Consider the following 22,002-nt stretch of genomic DNA (forward strand, 5'->3'; position numbering starts at 1 on the left):
TGCATCAATTCAGAAAAAGAAATAAAAAGAAAACAGAAAAAAGTTCATACATATCATACCCCTCCCCCTCCCTTTCATTGATCACTAGCATTTCAATCTACTAAATTTATTTTAACATTTGTTCCCCCTATTATTTATGTTTATTCCATATGTTTTACTGTTCTGTTGATAAGGTAGATAAAAGGAGCATCAAACACAAGGTTTTCACAATCACACAGTCATATTGTGTGATTATTATCAATTATACAATCATCTTCAAGAAACATGGCTACTGGAACTCAGCTCTACATTTTCAGGCAGTTCCCTCCAGCCTCTCTATTACATCGTGACTAACAAGGTAATATCTATTTAATGTGTAAGAATAACCTCCAGGATAACCTCTCGACTCTCTTTGGAGTCTATCAGCCACTGACACTTTATTTTGTCTCATTTTGTTCTTCCCCCTTTTGATCGAGAAGGTTTTCTCAATTCCTTGATGCTGAGTCCCAGCTCATTCTAGGATTTCTGTCTCATGTTGCCAGGAAGGTCCACATCCCTAGGAGTCATGTCCCATGTTGTGCTGGTTTGAAAGGATGTATGTACCCTAGAAAAGCCATGTTTTAATCCTAATCCCATTTTGGAAAGGCACCTGCTTTTTCTAATCCCTATTCAGCACTGTATGCTTGAAACTGTAATTAGAATTCTCCACTTGGGGGAGTTGAATTTTCCCCCTTTCTCACCATTTCCCTGAGGGGACTTTGCAAATACTTTTTTACTCACTGTTCAAATCACTCTGGGATTTATTGGGGCATCACTCTGGACAAACCTACAAAATCTTATCAAGTTTCCATGTATTTATGGTGTTCAGTTAAGCTGTCCACATAAGTTATATTAGGAACTGCACTAGGCAAAATATAAATTTTGTAGCAAATAAACATTTTTTGCTTTAGTCTCAGGTAAGTTAAAATTTTTAAATATGAATTACCATCTATTTTCAACACCCTGCATTAATGACATTCCTTTGTTCTTCCTCATGCAAAAACATTTAAAAATTTGTACAATTTAGTCACTATTATATACTCTAGGCATTCCTAGACTCTACCATCTCAGTTTTTATCATCTGTCTTTCTTTCTGATTTCACCTGCTGGCAGGTTTTCTTAAGGGCAGGTAGAGTAATCAGACCCAGCGCGCGGGGCACTGTGAGGACGCATGAGCGGAGCATGCGCAGTTCACCGCAGGGCCGGCAAGTGGTGAGTGCTCAGTGGGCCGGCGCCCTCACGGTCTGCTGGAAGCGGTTGCCCATTCAGGACAAATTCACAGGGACCAGAGACCCAAGGAAGAGAAGACAAGCCCAAGGATAGGAAGACAGATCCCACTGGGTTCTTTCTGAGAGTCCAAGACTGGAAAAGGAAGGAAGGGAGGTTGGGGTCTGGCGGTCCTGGGTTTAACCTGCTCGGCCTCCAACGTGGTTTTGGGACTCCAGGAGCCCAGACCTGGGGGCTTGCTGAGCCCTAGCATTCCCAGGGGAGAAAAGGCAGCATTTACTTCTTTGCGGGACTGATGGAAGGGAGAAATGGGGTAACACACGTAAAATAACTAGCTCAGAGCAGTTCAATTATAGTAACTGCTAGGAACAGTAACAAATATATATATATACACATATTAAAATGTCCTAACTGTCATAAAATATCTGTGTGTCTAATCCTGTCTATGATGTGCAGAAAATATTTACCTGTGCTTATCTTCAAAGAGGAGCTGTTGGTGTGTGTGGGTGTCCCCTCAGTTCCTCCTTAAAGGTGGCTCTGGGGTCCACAGTCTCCTCTGGCCTGGGCCAGGGGCTCTGAGAAGGGAACGTTCCCAGGTAGAGCCGGCAGGTGGCATGGTGATCCTTTATCACAGCTGTAGGGCAAACATGCTGGGTTTGGAGGTCCCTAAGTTTGTTAGAAAGGGCGGGCAGTTTCCCTGGGAGTGGTGCAGGAGGATGGAGGGCCTCAGCCAGGGGGCAGGAAGGCCAGGGAGGACAAGAGGGCGGACATCAGTGCGAGGGGCCCTGAGGCCTGAGGTGGGTGGGGGAGGGGCCCTTAGGCCCCCAGGCTGGCAGGTGACACATCCGTTCCCTCCACCGGCCTGCATGGAGCGTTCCTCTCCAGTGGACAGTGACCAGAGTGCAGTGTGGACGGATCACTTCGAAACTATGTGAAAAGAAGAACTCGCGGAGCATTGCCCCTTACTTAACCTCCACTGTGCCAGACACTGCACGATCATTAACCCCGGAATCTGAGATTTCAAGGGTTAAGGAATCTGCCCACATTGCCAAAGCTGAGAAACTGGTTCCAGCCCTGTCAGCCTGTTGGTGCTTAACAGAAGACGGCTCCTGCAGGAATGCAACAGAAGGAGGAGACCTGGCTCCTTTGCAGCTCAGGGCTTTGGGTTAACCTCAGCAATGCTTCCCAGCGGGGTTGGCGGGGGGGCCCCCCATGGGCTCCGCTGCCCCGTGTTTGGGCCTGCTCCCTCCTCCCTGCTGGCACAGCACCACGGCCTGGCCACCCTTCACCCACTGACCCCGGCGTCCAGCCCCCCATCCGTCTTCCTGGTGACGGCCGCTGTCCTGTCCCACAGCCCCGGCCACCCTTGGTCCCTGCCGGCCCGCTCCGTCGCTGTTGCCCGCACCTGCCTTGACCCAGGGCCCCCCAAGGGCGCGCGCTCCCCCAGGCCCCCGGTCCCGGCTCCGGCCCGCCGCCCCCTCTGGCTTTCACTGCTTCCTTTCTGGGCTCCGTTCCCGCCACGCGGCCCACCCTTCACTGCCCCCAACCCCCAAAGCACCCCAGGCCCCCTGCTCCCGCCTCTCTCCCACCCCAGCCCTGCCTGAGAGGACGATCCCGCGTTAGGGGAGAAGCTGCTGCGCAGAAGGCGCAGGGCCGGGAACTTCTGCAGCTCTCTCGGCTCTTTGGGGGGCAGTTTGGCTGCTGAGCCGGGGGGCGGCGGGGGGGGGCCTAGGGGGCGGGGGGGCCGGGGGGGGCCGGGGGGCGTGGACAGGGGGCTCCAAGGCCTGAGGCGGGTGGAGGGGGCGTGAAGGGGGCCCTGGTAGAAGGAGGAGGCTGGGCCCAGTGGACAGCGCCGGCCCTGGGTTCCGGGTGGGGCCAGCCCTCCCGGTCCGGGGCTCTCCCGGCTCACATCCAGCTGCAGAGGAACGCGGAACGCGCCCCGGGCTGGGAGCTTGCAAGGTGGTTCTGCTGGGAACAGGAGGGGGCTGCTCACGTGGTGGGTCCCTGAATCTACCCACGGGTTTCCTGGCACCCGTCAGAAGGGGACACACTGAGCTGCCAGCCCCTTCGTACAGGGGCCGGGGCGCCGCCAAAGCACGATTCACACGGGATGGGAGGGAAGCAGTTTCACTCCGGTAGAGAAGAGACAGGGCAGGGCCAGCTCCGGGGTGGGTGGTGGGACCCATAGCCAGCGGGTCTCGGTCCGGCCCGGGGCAGGGAGACGTCTTGTGTGTAGCTCCTCTCTCCCGTCCCCGTGTGCAGCCCCCTCCTGTCCTGTGTGCAGCAGCCCCTCCTGTGCAGCCCCCCTCCTGTCCCTGTGTGCAGCCCCCTTCCTGTCCCTGTGTGCAGCACCCCCTCCTGTGCAGCCCCCCTCCTGTCCCTATGTGCAGCCCCCCTCCTGTCCCTGTGTGCAGCACCCCCTCCTGTGCAGCCCCCCTCCTGTCCCTGTGTGCAGTCCCCCTCCTGTCCCTGTGTGCAGCACCCCTCCTGTCCCTGTGTGCAGCACCCCCTCCTGTGTGCCGACCCCTCCTGTCCCTGTGTGCAGCACCCCTCCTGTCCCTGTGTGCAGCACCCCCTCCTGTCCCTGTGTGCAGCACCCCCTCCTGTGTGCCGACCCCTCCTGTCCCTGTGTGCAGCACCCCTCCTGTCCCTGTGTGCAGCACCCCTCCTGTCCCTGTGTGCAGCCCCCCTCCTGTCCCTGTGTGCAGCACCCCCTCCTGTGTGCCGACCCCTCCTGTCCCTGTGTGCAGCACCCCTCCTGTCCCTGTGTGCAGCACCCCCTCCTGTGTGCCGACCCCTCCTGTCCCTGTGTGCAGCACCCCTCCTGTCCCTGTGTGCAGCACCCCCTCCTGTGCAGCCCCCCTCCTGTCCCTGTGTGCAGCCCCCCTCCTGTCCCTGTGTGTAGCCCCCCTCCTGTCCCTGTGTGCAGCACCCCCTCCTGTGTGCCGACCCCTCCTGTCCCTGTGTGCAGCACCCCTCCTGTCCCTGTGTGCAGCACCCCCTCCTGTGTGCCGACCCTTTCTGTTCCTGTGTGCAGCCCCTGCTCTCCTCTCCCTGTGTGCAGACCCCTCCTGTCCCTGTGTGCAACCTCCCCTCTCGTGTCCCTGTGTGGCTGCGTGGAGGGGACCCCCTCTCTCCCCACGAAGGACAGAAACCCCACGGTGTGAGCTGACGTGGTTAAACACCCCAGACAGGGTCACACTTATCTGAGTCCCGCTGTCCCCTTTCCATCTGGGGGTTCCTGCTTTATCCCGCCAGGCCCACACCCCCGGTCTGGAGCGGGATGTAGTTGTCTGCCCAGGGAAAAAAATCCCTCGTTCCCTCCAGCCCCCCCAGGCCCCTCACCGCACCCTGCCCCAGCTGGTGCTGTGCTCTAAGATGCGATTAGTGAGCCCGAATCCTCCGGACATGGCAAACACGTGCAGCACAGTTAGAGCACAAACCAATCCAGTAAACGTGTTTTCCTTACCAGTGACAAGGAGGCATGGTGCCGGGATCTGTGTGGATAAGGACACGGGCAGCCAGACCCCGGAGGCACAAACACCCCGTGCAGACGCCACCCCAGGGGGTATCAAGTCGAGGGAGACCCGCACCCGGTCACCCTAACTCGGGGTCCTTAGCCCGGGGGGGTGGGGGCAATGACTGGGAACCGTCCGCACAGCCGCCCGGCGCGCAGCCCAGAGCCGGGGCTAAAGGGTCCCCGCCGGCGCCCCCAGGCCCCGCATCCTCCAGCCTTAGAGGCGTCTGTGCCCTTGCCCCCGCGGCCCTGTCGGCAGCCTGCCATTAAGCAAGTCAAGAAATCGCCGGGAGCACCCAAACTGTAGTTGTGCCGGGTCCACTTTGGATTGGCGCTCCCTTTCTCCAGTCTGTTTGGGACGACGTTATGACGAGCATGTGACACCTGGCTTGGAAATTTGCTGACTTATCAGTTACAAAAATATAAGCTTCCTGAGGCTGGGGGCGCGGTCCTGCATTGCAGCCCCATCCCGCTGCCCACTTCCTAGACCCAGGCGGGCCGATGATGAGGCTGAAGAACCTCCGGCCGGCAGCAGTGAGAGAGGGGCTGGGCGGGAGCTGGGGGAGGCTTCTGAGCGATGGCTTCAGAGGTGGGTCAGTTCTGAGACGACCTGGAATGCAGGTGGGGTGGCCAACTGTCCTGGTTGGCCCAGGACGTTCCTGGTTTTACCACTGAAAGCCCCACATCCTGGGACTCTCACTCCTGGGTAAATGGGGCCAGCTGGTCACCCTGGGTGGAGGACAAGACTGTCATGGGTAGTGCCCGTGGGTGGGTGGTGGATGTGTGGTCGCCAGGATGGATGCGTTGCCTTTTGGCCACACTCTGTGTGCGACTGCCTTGAGCAGGTTTTCTATTCAGTGAAAGGAGCTTTCGTGTATGTCGCACTGAGCTCTAGATATGACTATGGGAAAATGGGCAAATAATTCCACTAGTGCAAACACTAGGTGTGGCCACATCAGCATTTTGAAGTCTGCAAATTAAGTGCGTTTTACTCAGAGCCTTCAAGAAGCATAGCGACAAAAGTTGCCAGCTGATTCTTTGATTCTTACCTGAAATGTAATTGTGGTGCACTCTAATAGCATCTATTTTACTAGAAATCTGGTAAGGGTGATTCATAATATGACACGAAGGGGATGACATGTCTGCATATGATTGCTGTGAGGATTAAATTAATTAATACACATTAGCCCTGTCCCTCCATGCATGGCGAGTCCACATGACACGCTCGTTCTTTCTTTATCTATTTATTTATTTATGAAACATAACCACATACAAACACAAACACTTACCATATGATCATTCCATTCTTGTTATATAATCAATAACTCACACTATCATCACGTAGTTGTATATTCATCCTTATGATCATTTCTTAGAACATTTGTATCAATTCAGAAAAAGAAATGAAAACAGAAAAAAATTCATGCATACCATATCCCTTACCCCTCCCTTTCATCGATCACAAGCATTTCAATCTACTCAATTTATTTTAACATTTGTTCCCCCCATTATTTATTTATTTTTATTTCATATGTTTTACTCATCAGTCAGTAAGGTAGATAAAAGGAGCATCAGACACAAGGTTTTCACAATCACACAGTCACATCGTGAAAGCTATATCATTATACAATCATTTTCAAGAAACATGGCTACTGGAACACAGCTCTATGTTTTCAGGCACTTCCCTCTAGCCTCTCCATTACACCTTAACTAAAAGGATGATATCTATTTAATGTGTAAGAATAACCTCCAGGATAACCTCTCGACTGTTTGGAATCTCTCAGCCTCTGACACTTTATTTTGTTGCATGTCTCTCTTCCCCCTTGAAGGTTCTCAATCCCTTGATGCTGAGTCCCAGCTCATGCTAGGATTTCTGTCCCACGTTGCCAGGAAGGTCCACACCCCTGGGAGTCATGTCCCATGTGGAGAGGGGGAGGGCAGTGAGTTTGTTTGTCATGTTGGCTCAGAGAGAGAAGCCACAATAGATCTTTTTTTAAAAAAAATATTTTTATTGAGCAATATCCACACACAGACAGTCCAACCATATTATACAATCAGTGGCTCACAATATCAACACATGGTTGTGCATTCTTCACCTTGATCATTTTTAGAACATTGGCATCACTCCAGAAAAAGATATAAAAAGAAAAAAAGAACTCATAACATCCCACACTCCTTACCCCTCCCTCTCATTGATCCATAGTATTTTAATCTGGACAACTTTTATCCTTTATCTCCCCCATTATTTATTTATTTTTATCCTTATTATTATTTTTTACTCATCTGTCCATACCCTGGATAAAAGGAGCATCAGACACAAGGTTTTCACAATTACACAGTCACACTGTAAAAGCTGTATAGTTATTACAATCATCTTCAAGAATCAAGGCTCCTGGAACACAGTTCAATAGTTTCAGGTACTTAAAGGGATATCTATATAATGTGTAAGAAAAGCCTCCTGGATAACCTCCCGACTCTGTTTGAAATTTCTCAGCCACTGAGACTTTATTTTGTCTTATTTCTCTCTTCCCCTTTTTGGTCAAGTGGGGTTCTCAGTTCCATGAATATGGGTCCTGGCTCATCTCCGAGAGTCAGGTTCCATGTTGCCAGGGAAATTTACACCCCTGGGCGCCATGTCCCACCTAAGGGGGGTGCAGACAGTGAGTTCATCTGCTGGGTTGGCTTAGACAGAGAGGTCAGTTCTTAGCAACAAAAGAGGTTCTCTGGGGGTGACTCCTAGTCATAATTATAACTTAGTTTCTCCCTTGCAGAAGTAAGTTTCATAGGGGCAAACTGCAAGATCGAGGGCCCAGCCTATTGAATGGGTTGTCCCCACTGCTTGCGAGAATATCAGGAATTTCCCAGATAGGGAAGTTTAATATTTTCACCTTTCTCCCCAGTCCCCCAAGGGAACTTTGCCAGTACTTTTATTCTCTGCCTAAATTACTCTGAGATATATTGGGGCATCACACTAACCTGTACAAACCAACAAGATCTTTAGCCCTATTCAAGTTTCCGTGTAATAAACTGACCACACAAGTTAAATTAGATGATGCACTACCCAAAATATAAATTTTGCACCAAATAAACCTCTTTTCCTTTGATCTTGCATAGAGGTTGAAGTTTGAAGATATGGGCCAGTATTCTGATTCACCTTAGTCCTACCCAGATCAGCTTCATTCATAGCAATAGATCATTTTAAATGAATGAATGAGCATGGATAGGATGCATCCTCAGGAGTGAGAGGTTTAAAAGTAAGCTGTCTGAGAAGGACTGCCCATGGAAGGGAGGGGTCGGCATGGAGCCAAACAGCAGGTATTTGCAGGTGTGTTTTGGTCGGGACCGCCCTGAGAGAGGGCCCCCTGCACCTGTTTAGCAGGTGGACCCTGAGTGGAGAGGCTCTTGCTAGCTCTGGACTTGAGGAGACAAAAGTATGTCCAAAATGGGGACCCAAGAGTGTGGTCCCTTCCACATCTTCCAAGTCTGCTAATTAGTTTCACCTCACTCAGTTATACCTCAAAAAATTACATCAACACAAGTTACCAAGCTAATTCTTTTCTTCCTATTTGAAATTTAACTGTCAATTCATTGTAATAGCATCTTTTTTTTTTTTTTTAGAAATTCAATAGACACTGAAATATTACACAAAAGGACTATATAGAAAGTTCATAATTTTATTTAACTGAACATGGAGGTCACAGCAGGAATGAAATAGTTTTGGTTAAACATACATGTCTAGTATTGAAAACAGATTTTACATTCCACATGCGTTACAGAGCACAGACAAGCCATAAATTCCTAACAATTCAAATTCAAAAATAATTGATTTGTGTTTATAGCAATCAAATGAGTATAAATAAATTATCCTAGTGAGATTTTATTTTCAGAACAGAACTTGGTAGCTAAATTATTAAAAGTGAAATTCAAACTTTCTGGAAGAATAGTAGAAATACATTTCAACCAAGAAATAACGCTTTTATGGAGAACCAATATTTACAAGGCATACTGGAACAAATAACATCAGAATTACGCTATATGTCGACTTCATGGATAAGAGTAAAAACATGGGGACCAGGCCATATTTAATTCGCTTATTCACAGCAACAAAAGACAAATTTTTTCCAAGAATATTTAGAGACCGACGACTGGAAATATAATTTTTTACTATCAACATCAGTGGTGAATCATCTTGTACGCTCTCAGATAGCTATATACAGGTAACAGCTTACTCAACATATTTATGTCCAAAACTTAAAGCTACCCTTAAAAGATCCGTACAGTATATTTGTTGAATTCTTATGAATTTGTATTCAACATTCAATTGGATACATTTAGAAAACTTAAAAAAAGTCATTGCTGTTCCACAAATGCACATATTAGGGCTTAACAAAAGAAAACAAATGCCGTCATCTTCATTTCTGCCAAGTCCTGGCACATAGCTCCATTCTTCTTCTATTAGGGACCAACAAGAGAGATAGCACATATTCCTTACTTAAGCAAAGCCTTCATTTTTTAATTAAGCTTTTCATTCTGAGATGATGGTAGACTCACATGCAGTTATAAGGAAACGTGCAGAGGGTTGCTGTGTGTGCTTTGCCCTGATACCCCCTGAGATGACGCCTTGCAGAATTGCAGTGCACTCTATTCCTGCAGTCAGGACAAAACAGCTCCCCACCCCCCGGCCCTTCTGTGGCTCTTTCGGAATGATACCCACCTCCCTCCTTCCTCTAGCAGGCCCCCAGCCTCCCAGGCAACCCCTCATCTATTCTCTGTTCCTATAATTTTGCCATTTCAAAAATGTCATGTAAGTGGAATCACGCACTGTGTAACTTCTTGGGATTGGTTTTTCTGACTCAGCATAATTCCCTCATGATCCATTCACGTTGTTGCTACATCAGTCATTCGTCCTTTTTTATTGTTGAGTCCTATTTCATGGCATGGATGAACTACAATTTGTTTCACTGTTCATTCATTAAAGGACATCTGGGTTGTTTTCAGTTTTTGGCCATTATGAATAAAACTGCTATGGATATTCATATACAGGATTTTTGTGTGAAAACCAGTTTTCATTTCTCTGGGATAGATGCCTATGAGTGCAATTGCTGGCCTGTGTGGTGGTTACTTGCGAAGTTTTAAGAGAAACTTTCAAATTGTTTTCCAGAGTGGCTATTCCATTGTACATTTCCACTAGAAGGTATGAGTGATCCAGTGTCTCTGCATCCTTGCCAGCATTTGGTGTTGTCAAGTTCATATTTTTAGCAATTTTGGTAGGTGCCGAGTGATATCTTATTGTGGTTTTAGTTTGCATTTCCCTAATGGCTAATAATGTTGAATATCTTCTCATGCGCTTATTTGCCATTTTTATATCCTCTTCAGTGAAATGACTGTTCATGTTCTCTGTTTTCTAATTGAATTGTTTGTTCTTTACTGTTGAGTTTTGAAATGACTTTGTGTATTTAAATGCTAGTCCTTTGTCAGATACGTGGTTTGCAATATTTTCTCCCAGTCTATAGCTTGTCTTTTCCTCCTTTTAATAGGTCTCTGTAGAGCAAATTTCAAAATTTTCCTGAAGTCAAGTTTTTATAAAATTTCCTCTTAAAGATTGTGCTTTTGATATCAAGTCTAAGAACTCTTTGCTTATTTCTAGGTCCTGAAGATTTTCTCCTATTGTTTTCCTAAAAGTTTTGTAGTATTACATTTTGAGTTAATTTTTGTTTAAGGTATGAGATCTAGGTCTAAATAAATTTTATTTGCCTATGGATGTCCAGTTGCTCCAGCACCATTTAATGAAAAGGCAATTCTTTTCCCCAGTGAATTGCTTTTGTACTTTTGTAAAATATCAGTTATTATATTTGGGAGGGTCACTTTCTGAGTTCTCTATTCTGTTTAGTTGATCTATGTTTCCACGTCTCTGCCAAAACCACACTGTCTAGATCACTGTAGCTAAGAGTAAGCCTTAATATTGGATAGAATGATTTATCCTACTCTATTCTTCTTTTTCAAGGTTGTTTTAGCTATTCTCGGGCCTGTGTCTTTCCATATAACTTAAATAAAAATCTTGTTCAGGTTGTGATAGGAATTGCATTAAACCTATGAATCAATTTGGAGAGAATTGACAGCTTTACCATGTTGAATTTTCTAGTCCAGGAACATAGTATGTCTCTTTATTTATTGAAGTCTTTGGTTTCTTTCATTAACATTTTGTAATTTGCAACATGTAGATCTTGTACATGTTTTGTTAAATTTATACCTAAGTATTTCATTTTCTTTGAAGTGATTTTAAATAGTATTGTGCTTTTAGTTTTGGTTTCCACATATTCACTGTGCGAATATAGAAATGTGATTGAATTTTGTGTGTTGATCTTGTATCCCGTGGCTTTGGTCTACTCACTTACTAGTTTTATGAGGGCTTTTTTTTGTTTTTTTTTTTAAATGCATTCTTTGGGCTTTCCTACATAGACAACTGTCATCTGTAAATAGGGATAATTTTATTTCATCCTTTCCAATCTGTTTGCTTTCTATTCCCTTTTCTTGCCTTTTTGTAGTGTCTAGAACATCTTGTTCAGCCTTTGCTATTTTAATCAATATAACTTTCTAGAGATTTCCTATAATTTACAGGCCTGGAGGGGGGTCCAGCAGACTTGAATCTATGCATTTCCGTCACTAGTCTGTCATCATCCAACCTGTTCACATTTTATTTCCTATAATTTGGATAAATAACTGATAACATTTGCTAGTGATGATAAATGATACCCACACTGAAAAGCCTTTTGAAGCTGGAGACCTTTAGCGAGATAAGTGGACCATGATTACGAAAGCAGACTTAGCATAGGGGCATTTTCCATAGGCCAGGACCATGAGGCAGTGAGACCCAGTGATTTGAGGTTTGAAGTTGACCTGGGGTGTATTTTTGAGCACACATGGTTTGTTCTTCCAGTTTCCCCCTTTACTTCTAAATGGGGGGTAGCACTAATTTGAAAATATGAAATAGCCTCAAAGGTACTCTAATGTTCTAGAAACTGCCATTGTTAGGAACCTTTTCTAGAATTGGCTCATGATAAGTCAAGAATTCAGTGCATCTTAGTTTGTTCTTACTAAAAGGCACTTAATGTATTTTGACAACTTGAAACTTTCTTCATTTTTTAAACAAAAATGTAACCCCTTAATAACACTTTATTTTTAAAATGTGTATTTCCTATATGTAGTGATGTACTTTTATATTATACAGCATAGCTAACCTACCACAGAGAGTTATGGTCATTACAGAAAGACAGAAAACTTGGGCTCTGCCAGACTCTTTATGAACTTCAATTGTAAGAGGTCTCAGATGTGCATAGAACTTAGATGCATACACAGCTACCTTCTAGTTTCTTGCAAACGCCAGCAGAATGCCTGCATATATGTTGGAGGAAGTATTAAATCTCTCGTATGAATCACATGTCAGAGACCTTTTTGTTTTTGGTTGAAAGCAGTGGTAAATCATCTCCAGGCAGCTTAATCATTCTCTTTCACAATTGCTTTACTGATTGTTCTGGTTCAATGACTGCTTGTGCATTTAAGTAATTCTTTTGTCTTATTATGAAAACTGGACCTTTTCTACGTACCACTTCCTCCATGATTGGAGTGAGTCATGGCGTCAGACCTTGGGAAATTAGTTTGACCTCTCTGAGCCTCAGTGTTCCCGTGTGTAAGGGGCACCAATGCTGCACATCTCCTTGGATGTAAGGCTTAGACATGCTCACTCCTGTAACCAGTTGAGCCCAGGGCTGGGCATGGAGCAGGCCCTCCTTTACACCTCCTTCTCTTCCCTGTCATATACGTAGCCTTTGCTTCCTTCCCAGCTTTCCTCTCACCCCTCTCCTGGAAGTGTCCTTTACACAGGACGAGGTCCTTCTGATTTTGGATGCAACTCCTCGTGCCTGAGATGGGAGAAGCCTCTGTCAGAAGCACGAGCACAGTGGACCAAGGAAACCTGTGCCAAAGCCACCTTCCTCTTTAATGCAGTATCATGGCCTGTTTGTGCAGACCAGGGCTGTGCACAGAACTCTATGTTCTCACGCCATCTATCTGGAGAGTGGGAAAGAGCTTCCTAAGTCAATCTATACATTCCAACTGATGTGACTGATATATTTGTAATCCAGCAGCGCGATGAGTGAACGGTAGACAAATCACCCTCCGCCCTTTCCCTAAACACATTATTCTGGCCGTACGCTGCATATTTAGTTCCTTTGTGGTCACAATGAGGTTAAAACCCAGACATTGCTTTTGGCACAACAAGTAACAAAAATATTCTCACAATACAGAGCACTCACATTATACTTAGAGGCATAATTTGTTTTCCTAAAAAAAAAAAATGGGACAGCAACTGTTTCAACATGTTATTTCGACAACCAACGATGATTCCCAGACAGGTGAGTCTGGATTGGATACAACATAAGCAAAGACTATACCTGTGAACCCCCACCGTGTGGACTGGGGATTTGCAAATGACCACTTCAACGTCAAGCCCAGCCGGGGGTTCCCTGCTCACCCCCTTTTGTCCAGCCACCGGGCAATGGGGCTGCTAGAAAGCCTTCGACCAGGAGAAGCAGGCAATAGCTGCCCCGCAGCACCCCTTAAAAGGTTTTCATTTTAAAGCACACGTGGAAGACTTCCTTCCTCCATTAGGCCTTCCTTGGCACTGCTTTAAAATACTCTTCCCTTGGAACATCGAATATTCCTCCAAACCATTTCTGAAGCCAAATGTGTTCTATCCTCATCTTCATAAAGAACCATTCGTACTGGCGAGGCCACTTCCTCATGACTGGGTGCCTGCGGGGATAAAGGAGAGATCACGGTAAAAGGTTCCCAGCAGAGGGGCAAGCCATGGGGAGGGGGCACAGCTTCAGAGGCTTCGCTTCCTCCACCAGGTTGAGGGCCACCGAACCAGGCTCAGAGCTGCTTACCCACCCCCCATCCCCCACCCTGAGCTGAGGCCAGGGAGCTCAGCATGCAGCTGGGGAGCACTGCAGGGTGGCAGGAAGCCATGGTCCCTGTGCCCAGTAGCCACAAGCTAAAGTCACCAGCGGACTTGCATCCCAGCTCAGGCACGGATGAGCTGACTTCTCAGGTGTGCTGTTTGCTTTCCCAAGCCTTATCTCTTTAGCTGTAATGGGCAATGACACGTTGGCACTCAGATTGCAAGCCTGTGTGGGGAGCAAATTCATAAGTGTGCACGAAACATGCGCAAGGAGTAGGTGCTTAGTGCGTGTCATTTTTTGTTATCAATAAATACAAAGTAAGGCTTTATAGATGTCTGTATGAAATGCTAAAAAGAAAAAAAAATTGCGAGGCTGGGCGACAAGGCTGTTGAGGGAAGATTTCCATTCCTGCACGACGTGTAGAGCTGCTGAACCAGGATGAAGGCAACCGCAGTAGACAAAGAGCACCCTCTTCTCCCCACCGTGGGTCCCCTAAACACCTGGTAGTATTTGCGAGGGCAGGGGCTGGGGCTCACTGTTTTTCTTTTTTTTTTTTTTAACTTCCCCAAAGTAAAAATGTTCCTTGTATCTAAGCACATTATAAACAAACTTCAAATGCCAAGTACCAATTTCAAGGGGCTGGGCTGTCCACCCAGACTGGGCTCATTGCACCACTGTCATAACTCAATGCTCTTTTTATTTTATTTCCTTTTATTTTTTATCTTCAAGCAATCATCAATGAACAGAAAAGTTGGAAGTATGGTAGAAAGAACTTTTTTTCCTGAACCATCTGAAAATAAGTTGCTGCCTTGATGCCCCTTTGCCCAGAAATGCTCAGGCAGCTGAGACAAGAAAATGATTTTACCTGGAAGTGGGGTGCAGGTGCAATAAAACCTAAACCATGTGGCCCTGGCTTTGAGATCAAACAGTGGGCAGAAACTGGAAGGGCTTCTAGGGGACTATCAGTGAGGACATCAAAGAAAGGAAGGAAAATGGTAGGGAAAGGGACTCTTGTTGAGTCGTGGTGGAAAATTTGACAACATGCTGCGTATATTTAGCACGGGGAACAGGACATGTACCTAACTCAGTGATCTAGCTCCGATTTCCAGGCAAAACAAAACCCATCACAAAGGGTGACAGGAGAAAGAGGAACGAAAGGATGACTGGCTGGGTATGGAAACAAGACACACATACACACACCCCTGCGTTTCCCTCGATGCGGAAAATCATGAGTTCACCTCGACACATCTGGTTTCAACCCAGGTGCGCAAAGTTCCTTTCTCCCTTCACGTATTTGTCACTCTCTCCTTCAACCTGGCTTCCATTATCCTTCTTAAGCTGACTCTCCTTTCCCTTGACCGTGGAATCGTCCCATCTCCGTGGGGGCGTGGATGGCTCATCCCACTTACCATGTGCCTTTGATTTGCTCTTCTCCCCATCTGCCTGTGTTTATCACTGAGCTCCCCCCGTGGACACCCACCCTCCTCGCTGGAGCCCCGACTTTCCATCCCATCCCTGATGGGCCACCCCCCACCTCCGCGCCTTGCCCGAACTCCGACTTAGCACTGGGCTGCCCCTCGCCCTGTTTCTTGCCCCTCCCCCATAGCACCCTCCCTCTCTTTTGGCCCCTACAGTAGGGGCATGCTTTATTATTATTCTTAATTTTTTTTAATTAAAGAAGTTGGAGGTTTACAGAATAAAGTCACGTAAAAAATACAGCATGCCCATATACCCCACCCCCCATTACCAACACTTTGCATTAGTGTGGGACCTTTGTTACAATTGATGAAAGAATATTATTATTACACTATTAACTACAGTCCTTCATTTACAATACACTCCCTCTGCTGGTCCAGTCCTATGACAGCTTTTATCTTTTAATTTGTATCTAGTACCACACATATGACTTAAAATTTCCCCCTTTGGGAAGAGCAAAATGAGACAAAATAAAGTGTCGATGGCTGAGATTCCAAACAGAATCAAGAGTTTATCCTGGAGGTTATTCTTACGCATTAAGTAGATATCAGCTGTTTAGTTTAGGTGTAATGGAGAGGCTGGAGGGAACTGCCTGAAAATGTGGAGCTGTGCTCTGGTGGGCATGTCTCTTGAAGATAATTATATGATGATATGGCTTTGCAGTGTGACTGTGTGGTTGTGAGAGCCTTGTGTCTGATGCTCCTTTTGTCTCCCTTATCAATGGACAAGTAAAACATGGATTAAAAATAAATAAATAATACAGGGAGCAAATGTTAAAATAAATTTAGTAGCTTGAAATGCTAGTGATCAATGAAAGGGAAGGGTAAGGGGTATGGTATGTATGAATTTTTTTCTGTTTTCTTTTATTTCTTTTTCTGAATTGATGCAGATGTTCTAAGAAATGATCATGATGATGAATATGCAACTGTGTGATGATATTGTGAGTTATTGATTATATAACAAGAACGGAATGATCATATGATAAGAATGTTTCTGTTTGTATGTGGTTAGGTATCATAAATAAAAAATAAACAAATTAAAAAAAATTCCCCCTTTAATCACATTCACATACATGAGTAAGTGCTTGTTAACTGCGCTGGCAGTGAGGAGCATGCGTTTTAAAACGTAGATCAGTGAACTTGATCTCCAGGGGCTCTGATTGTGTAAACGCCCCGCGGCCCTGGGGCTGGGAGATGGCCCGGCACTGCCCCTCCCCCCGCCTGCCGTGGGAGTCTGAAGTGGTTGTCGGGTGGACTTGACCCTGAGGACCTCGGTGACCCTCCTGTCCAGGTGGGACACTGGAAAGGGCCGGAAGCACACAGAAGACCGCACCCACCTGCCTGGCCTCCGTGACCACGTGTGGGGTGGCTCCGGGCTCCTGGCCAGCCGGCCCCCAAGGCACCCACGAGCAATCGTGGTCATCGCATCCGAGGCACAAGGCCAGCCCCGACCTCGGCCCTTTGAGGACAATTTATCTCTGGGCAAATCAACTGGAAAGCATACACAAACCTGGAAAACATGGCTTGCTTGGCAAATTCTACCTCTTCTGGGGGCACCGCCACCACCCAGCCGGTGAGGGTCAGCCGGGCACATCGGGGATCCTCTGGGTCCACGGCGTTTTTCCTGCGTGCCAAGAACGTGTTCACATATTAACACACACACAGTACACCAGCCTGAAATACTAAGGATCTTACTAAAATAGTAAAGGCTGCAGGTGCACGGCTGGCCATACCAGTTGGGTTTCACGTGGTTTGGGGTTAGCTTTTAAGAGACTTGGGCACAGCGGGTGTGATAGGGAGGCTGTGTAAATTAGCTATCCGATGACACCCGAGGGGCAGAGAGCACCTGAGGACTCCTAATAAACAGTCCATGTGCCAGGGTGGGCATTTGCAGGGCCTTACTCTGGACTGTTCAGACTAGTTTTGCAGCTCTGAGCAACTCCAGGGGGTGCCACTTAAGTAAAGGACACTCTGGACGGTGCCCCCAGGGCAGTTCAGGGCCTGACCCAGCCCGCAATGGAGGGGAAGGCCTTCGGATGTCACCATCAGGTTGGACTTCACGTTCCTCAGTCAGCAGAGGGGACGTTAGACATGGCAAGAATGCAGTGACTCTACATCCTGGTTCACTGGTAAATGTTTCCACGGGAGCACAAGTCTTCTGAGACCTGCTTTCCTGGAGCAAGCCGCCTGGTGGTGAGGGTGCAGGGAAAGGAACTCAGAGCCCTCCCCTACCTCCAAGGGTGCGTGAGGCACCTCTATCTGGGAGAAAAAGAAAAAAAACAAGAATCCCAACAGCAACATCTGTGAATGGCCACATCAGTCTGGGTTAATCTGGGGCCAAACAATAGGCGCTGCTTCTCCCAGTAGAAGATTTGTAGTAGATTTGGTGCCTCCCAAATCCCTGTGAGCAAACCCCCACCGCCAGAGTCCGTGCCTTCTGCTTTTTGCCAGCTTTTTTCACAACTGTTTGGGAACGTGGTTCGAGGATGAGGTGACCCAGTGATACATTCATGGAGAACTTAGCATTTTCTAAGATGCTCCTGGCATAGTCAGTTGCTGCCATAATAAGATTTTTTGACATTTATTGATCTTCTCCCTGTGCCTTGCAGGTTTGTGCATCACCTCATTTTGTTGGGTCCCTGTGACAACCGCAGGAGGTAGGGATTATTATTAAGCCCATTTTAGAGATGAGGAAAGTGAGGTTCAGAAAGGGTAAGCCATTCGTCCAGGGCTGCGGAGCCACCAGGGCTGCAGCCAGGCCCGTGGCCCAGGGCATCCGTGTCCAGCAGCCTCCAGGCTGCCTCTCTGCCTCTGTCATTTCTGGAGATTTCCAAGATCTGCCCTCTCCCACAGCTTCCAGGTCCAATTACTCCTCAAAGTTTATGCATTCATTCACCTGTCCACAGACATTTTAATGCCATGCCAGAACACTTTCTCATAAGCTTGCCTTCGGGTCAGAGAAAATACTAGCACATGGGGAAAAAAGAGCATGTGCAAGGCTGTTTTTGGTGGCAAAATATGGAAATAACCAAAAGGCTTAGCAATGGGGTACACGGATAAAGGTACATCTACACTTTTAAATGCAACCTTGAAAAGGAATGAGATCTAGCTACAGAGGTCCATGCCAGGATGTAAGGAAATATCATTAGCTGAAGAAGATACACAGCATGACCCCATTTAAAAGAAAAGAAAGAAATCCTAAAATGGCACACATGTTTATATGTGCTTAGGCAAGTTCTAGAAGGATCTACTCCAAGGATATAACTCTGGTTTTGGGGGGAGAACACGATTTGATGGGTTCTAGATGTGGGGTGTGCAGAAGTCATTCTTTTTAATTTTATATGGTTCTGTACTCTTTTAATATTACAATGACTATGTGCTACTTTCATTATTTGAATGATAAAAACTGAACAGTAACCAGCTCTGGTACTCCTAAGGAGGCGATTTCTTTGTACAGGAGATGAGTGGAGACGGCTGTATTAGTTAGGGTTCTCTAGAGAAACATCAACAGGAAATATTCGTAAATATAAAATTTATAAAAGTGTCTCATGTAACCGTGGGAATGTAGAGTCCAAAATCCGCAGGGCAGGCTGTGAGGCCGATGATTCCAATGGAGGGTCTGGACAAACTCCACAGGAGAGGCTCGCGGGCCGATGCAGAAAGAGAGCCTGTCTCTTCTGAATCCTCCTTAAAAGGCTTCCAGTGATTACATTAAGCGTCACTCATTGAAGAAGACACTCCCCTTGGCTAATTACAAATGGAATCAGCTGTGGATGTAGCCCATGTGATCATGATTTAATTCCATGAAATGTCCTCATAACAAAAGACAGACCAACACTTGTTCACCAGACAGACAGGTCCCACCACCTGGCCAAGTTGACACATGAACCTGACCATGACAAGGGCCCTTTCTGAAATTTTGTTTTGGGGACCCGGAATTTAACCTTATGGCCAAGACTGCTCCCGTGGTGTGAAGGTCTTGGTGTTGACAGAGACTGACATGTTCCTTTGACTTTGTATCCTGGAGAAGTAGATTTGTGTGCTGACTCAGCCATTTGCCAGCTGTGTAATTCTGGAGAAATTATTTAATTTTGAAACAATAATATCTAATGCTAGGTACTTCATGACCAAAAGGAAACTTTTAAATAGAGATGCTGACTTTTGGATCTAAGTGGGCCCAACAAGCCATCTGGAGATTTCTCTGTTGTTTTTTTTTCCTGACCTCTCAGCTGGGTAGATAAAAAAAGATGTTAGCAACCATCACCCTGGAACAGAGGGTGGCTGGAGAAGAAAACCCAAACCCCCTGGGAAGTGGGAGGGGCAGAGCAGCAAATGTGCAGAGACCTGGGCTTCCCGGGTCAGAGGACAGGGCTGGGGGCCATGACCAAGGTTGGCACTGTCGTGTCCCCTTCTTACAGATAAAGAGGTGGGGGCTTAGATGGTGTAAGTGATGCACTCAGCAAGGTCACAGCAGAGCCGACGTGGGTCTGGCCCGTCCTGGCCTGCGGGGCTCGGCAGCTGCACGGTTGCCAGGCTCTGCCCTTCTCAGCCACGCTGGAACTCGCTCACCTCCCCAGCTTTCCAGGGACTCCCCAGATCCATGATCTAAAGCATCCCCTGACCTCCTAGCTCTGCCATGGCGTCCTCAAAGTCAGAATAAACGTGGCGCGATTTTCAAGAGTGTCAGTTTTACTCAATGGTGTGTAACGTAAAGCATTATCTTTCAACAAAAGTAACAGGGATACATTGGAGAATAGAACGGAAGATGCATATTTGTTTTTAAGTAAAATACTAGACGTAAAAGGAATGCCAGCCTTCACTGCCCCACTCCACCCCCACCCTCCACTCCTGTTCCGAAGGGGTTTACATTTTCTGCTGGAACGGCCACTTTGGTGGAAAAATTTGCAAAGCACTTTTCTATGGCTATTTCCTAATCGTTTTGAAATGAAATCTTAAATTTTTAAGGCATTTAATAAATTTCTTCAGACATTCGAATCAACGTAAGATTGGAGGAAAAAAAATTTCTTAAATAGTAAGCCAAAGGTTTTCCTCTTTCTTAGAGGTAGCTCTCCCGTGGGCCCTCAGATTTCCTTTTCTATGTCATCAGATGCCACGCTGAGAGCTGGGACTTCCTGATTTCCAAGCCCTTAATTCGGCTCTTGGGTGCTCTGATATTGTCACACTAAGGAGACATCTTGGGGAGTGAAAAAGCTGCTCTATTCCTAGCCGCTGGCCACTCCCAGAACCCTGCATGCAAGGGGTGGCCGTGGTCCTTCTCAGTGAATGAGTATCAATTAGTTTCATTATCAGAAAAAGCCATGGAAGTCAATCTGCTTTTAAAAACTATGATTACAAGCATCTCAGGGGTTTATGGATGGGAGAGGGTTTGTTAAAAATGCAAAGCATGATTTCTTTAATCAAACCCAGATCTCTTTTGATAATTAAGAAATATTTTACAGATACAAAGACTCCCTTTTGTTAAACTGCGTGTGTCTTAATGAGAAATGACAAGCAGAGTGTTTGCACAAATATTAGTGATTTTCTCAGGGTGGTGGGATACGAGATGGTTTTTATTATTTTTCCCTGAGCTTTTGTATATCGCTTGGTTTTTAAATGAGATTGCGCTGTTTGTGGGATTAGGCAAAGCAACATAACTATATTTTTAATTATGAACTTTTATGTAAGTTTTGTTCTCAAATCACTGCTAATTGTTTCTTTATTCGTTTATAACTTGGAGAATTATATCTGGGGGATGGTTGGTGAAAAATACTATATTTAGGGAAGCTCTTCAGTTCAAATCCTAGAAATTTCTGGATGGCATTGGAAAAATGTCAAATGACCACTGGAAAAATAGCAGATTTATTACCTTACTTCTTAATAGTTTTTATTTTTTAATTATAAAATATTTTACACATATAGAAAAGAAAAAAATACTAAAGACCATGGACCTACCACACAACTTTGTCCAATCTCAACATTTTGTAACTTTTGCCCTAGATCCCTATTTAAAAAAATAAATTAAGATTTATTCAGTTGAACTTTTCCCATGTATCGCCTCCAATCCCATTCTCTTTCTTCCTTTAGTATCCTCAGTTTAATGCTTTTTATACTACATATGTTTTTATATTTTTATTGCTTATGTGTATATCCAAAGCAACATATTGCCATTTTGCATGTTTAATATTTAATGTACAAATGTCATATCATATGTACCCTTCTGCAACTTAAATTTTCCCAGTTTTTGATATTTATTCATGTTGACAACATGTAGTTTTTGCTCATTTATTTATTTCAATAGTTCATTCTTTTTTTTTTTCATTGCCAAGTAGGAGTATTTCACCATATCTGTATATTTCATTTTGTTTATTCATCTACCAGTTGATGGATATTTGGTGCTTTCCGGTTTGGGGCTCTTTGGTGTAACTGGGAGATAAAAACTTATGGATAAGTCTTTGTGTACATATGTGTTTATTTCTCTTAGGTAACAAGTGGGAGTGTATTGCTGGATCATACGGTAAGTGTATTTAACTTTTTCAGGAGCATTTAAACTCTTGTCTAAACTGTCTAAAAGTAGAATTGACATACAGATATTAAAATAACTTAACATCCCTGCAATGAACTTAGGTTGGCCATGGTGAATTTTCTTATTTATATGATTGCTGAATTTCATTTGCTAATATCTTGTAAAGGAATTATGAGTCCATGTTTATGAAGGATATACTTCTGTAGTTTTCTTTGTTCTTTGGTTAACGTCTTTATCTGGCTTTGGTGTCCCTCATATAATCAATTGAGTCATATTCCTTCC

The 22,002-nt window shown here is 45.8% G+C and overlaps 1 protein-coding gene across 1 annotated transcript in view; it reads right to left on the bottom strand.

Annotated features, from left to right (window-relative positions):
* Positions 1-9,510: 9,510 nt before the first annotated feature.
* Positions 9,511-22,002, bottom strand: part of CREG2 (cellular repressor of E1A stimulated genes 2) — a 35,264-nt gene continuing 22,772 nt past the window's right edge. The window contains exons 3-4 of the mRNA XM_077135076.1: positions 16,708-16,821; positions 9,511-13,573 (exon numbers count right to left, since the gene is read on the bottom strand). Of these exons, the coding sequence (XP_076991191.1) occupies positions 13,426-13,573; positions 16,708-16,821 (262 nt within the window). The 3' untranslated portion in view covers positions 9,511-13,425. The remainder of the gene's footprint in view (positions 13,574-16,707; positions 16,822-22,002) is intronic.

This window comes from Tamandua tetradactyla, chromosome 17, assembly GCF_023851605.1.
Source record: "Tamandua tetradactyla isolate mTamTet1 chromosome 17, mTamTet1.pri, whole genome shotgun sequence".
Taxonomy (NCBI): domain Eukaryota; kingdom Metazoa; phylum Chordata; class Mammalia; order Pilosa; family Myrmecophagidae; genus Tamandua; species Tamandua tetradactyla.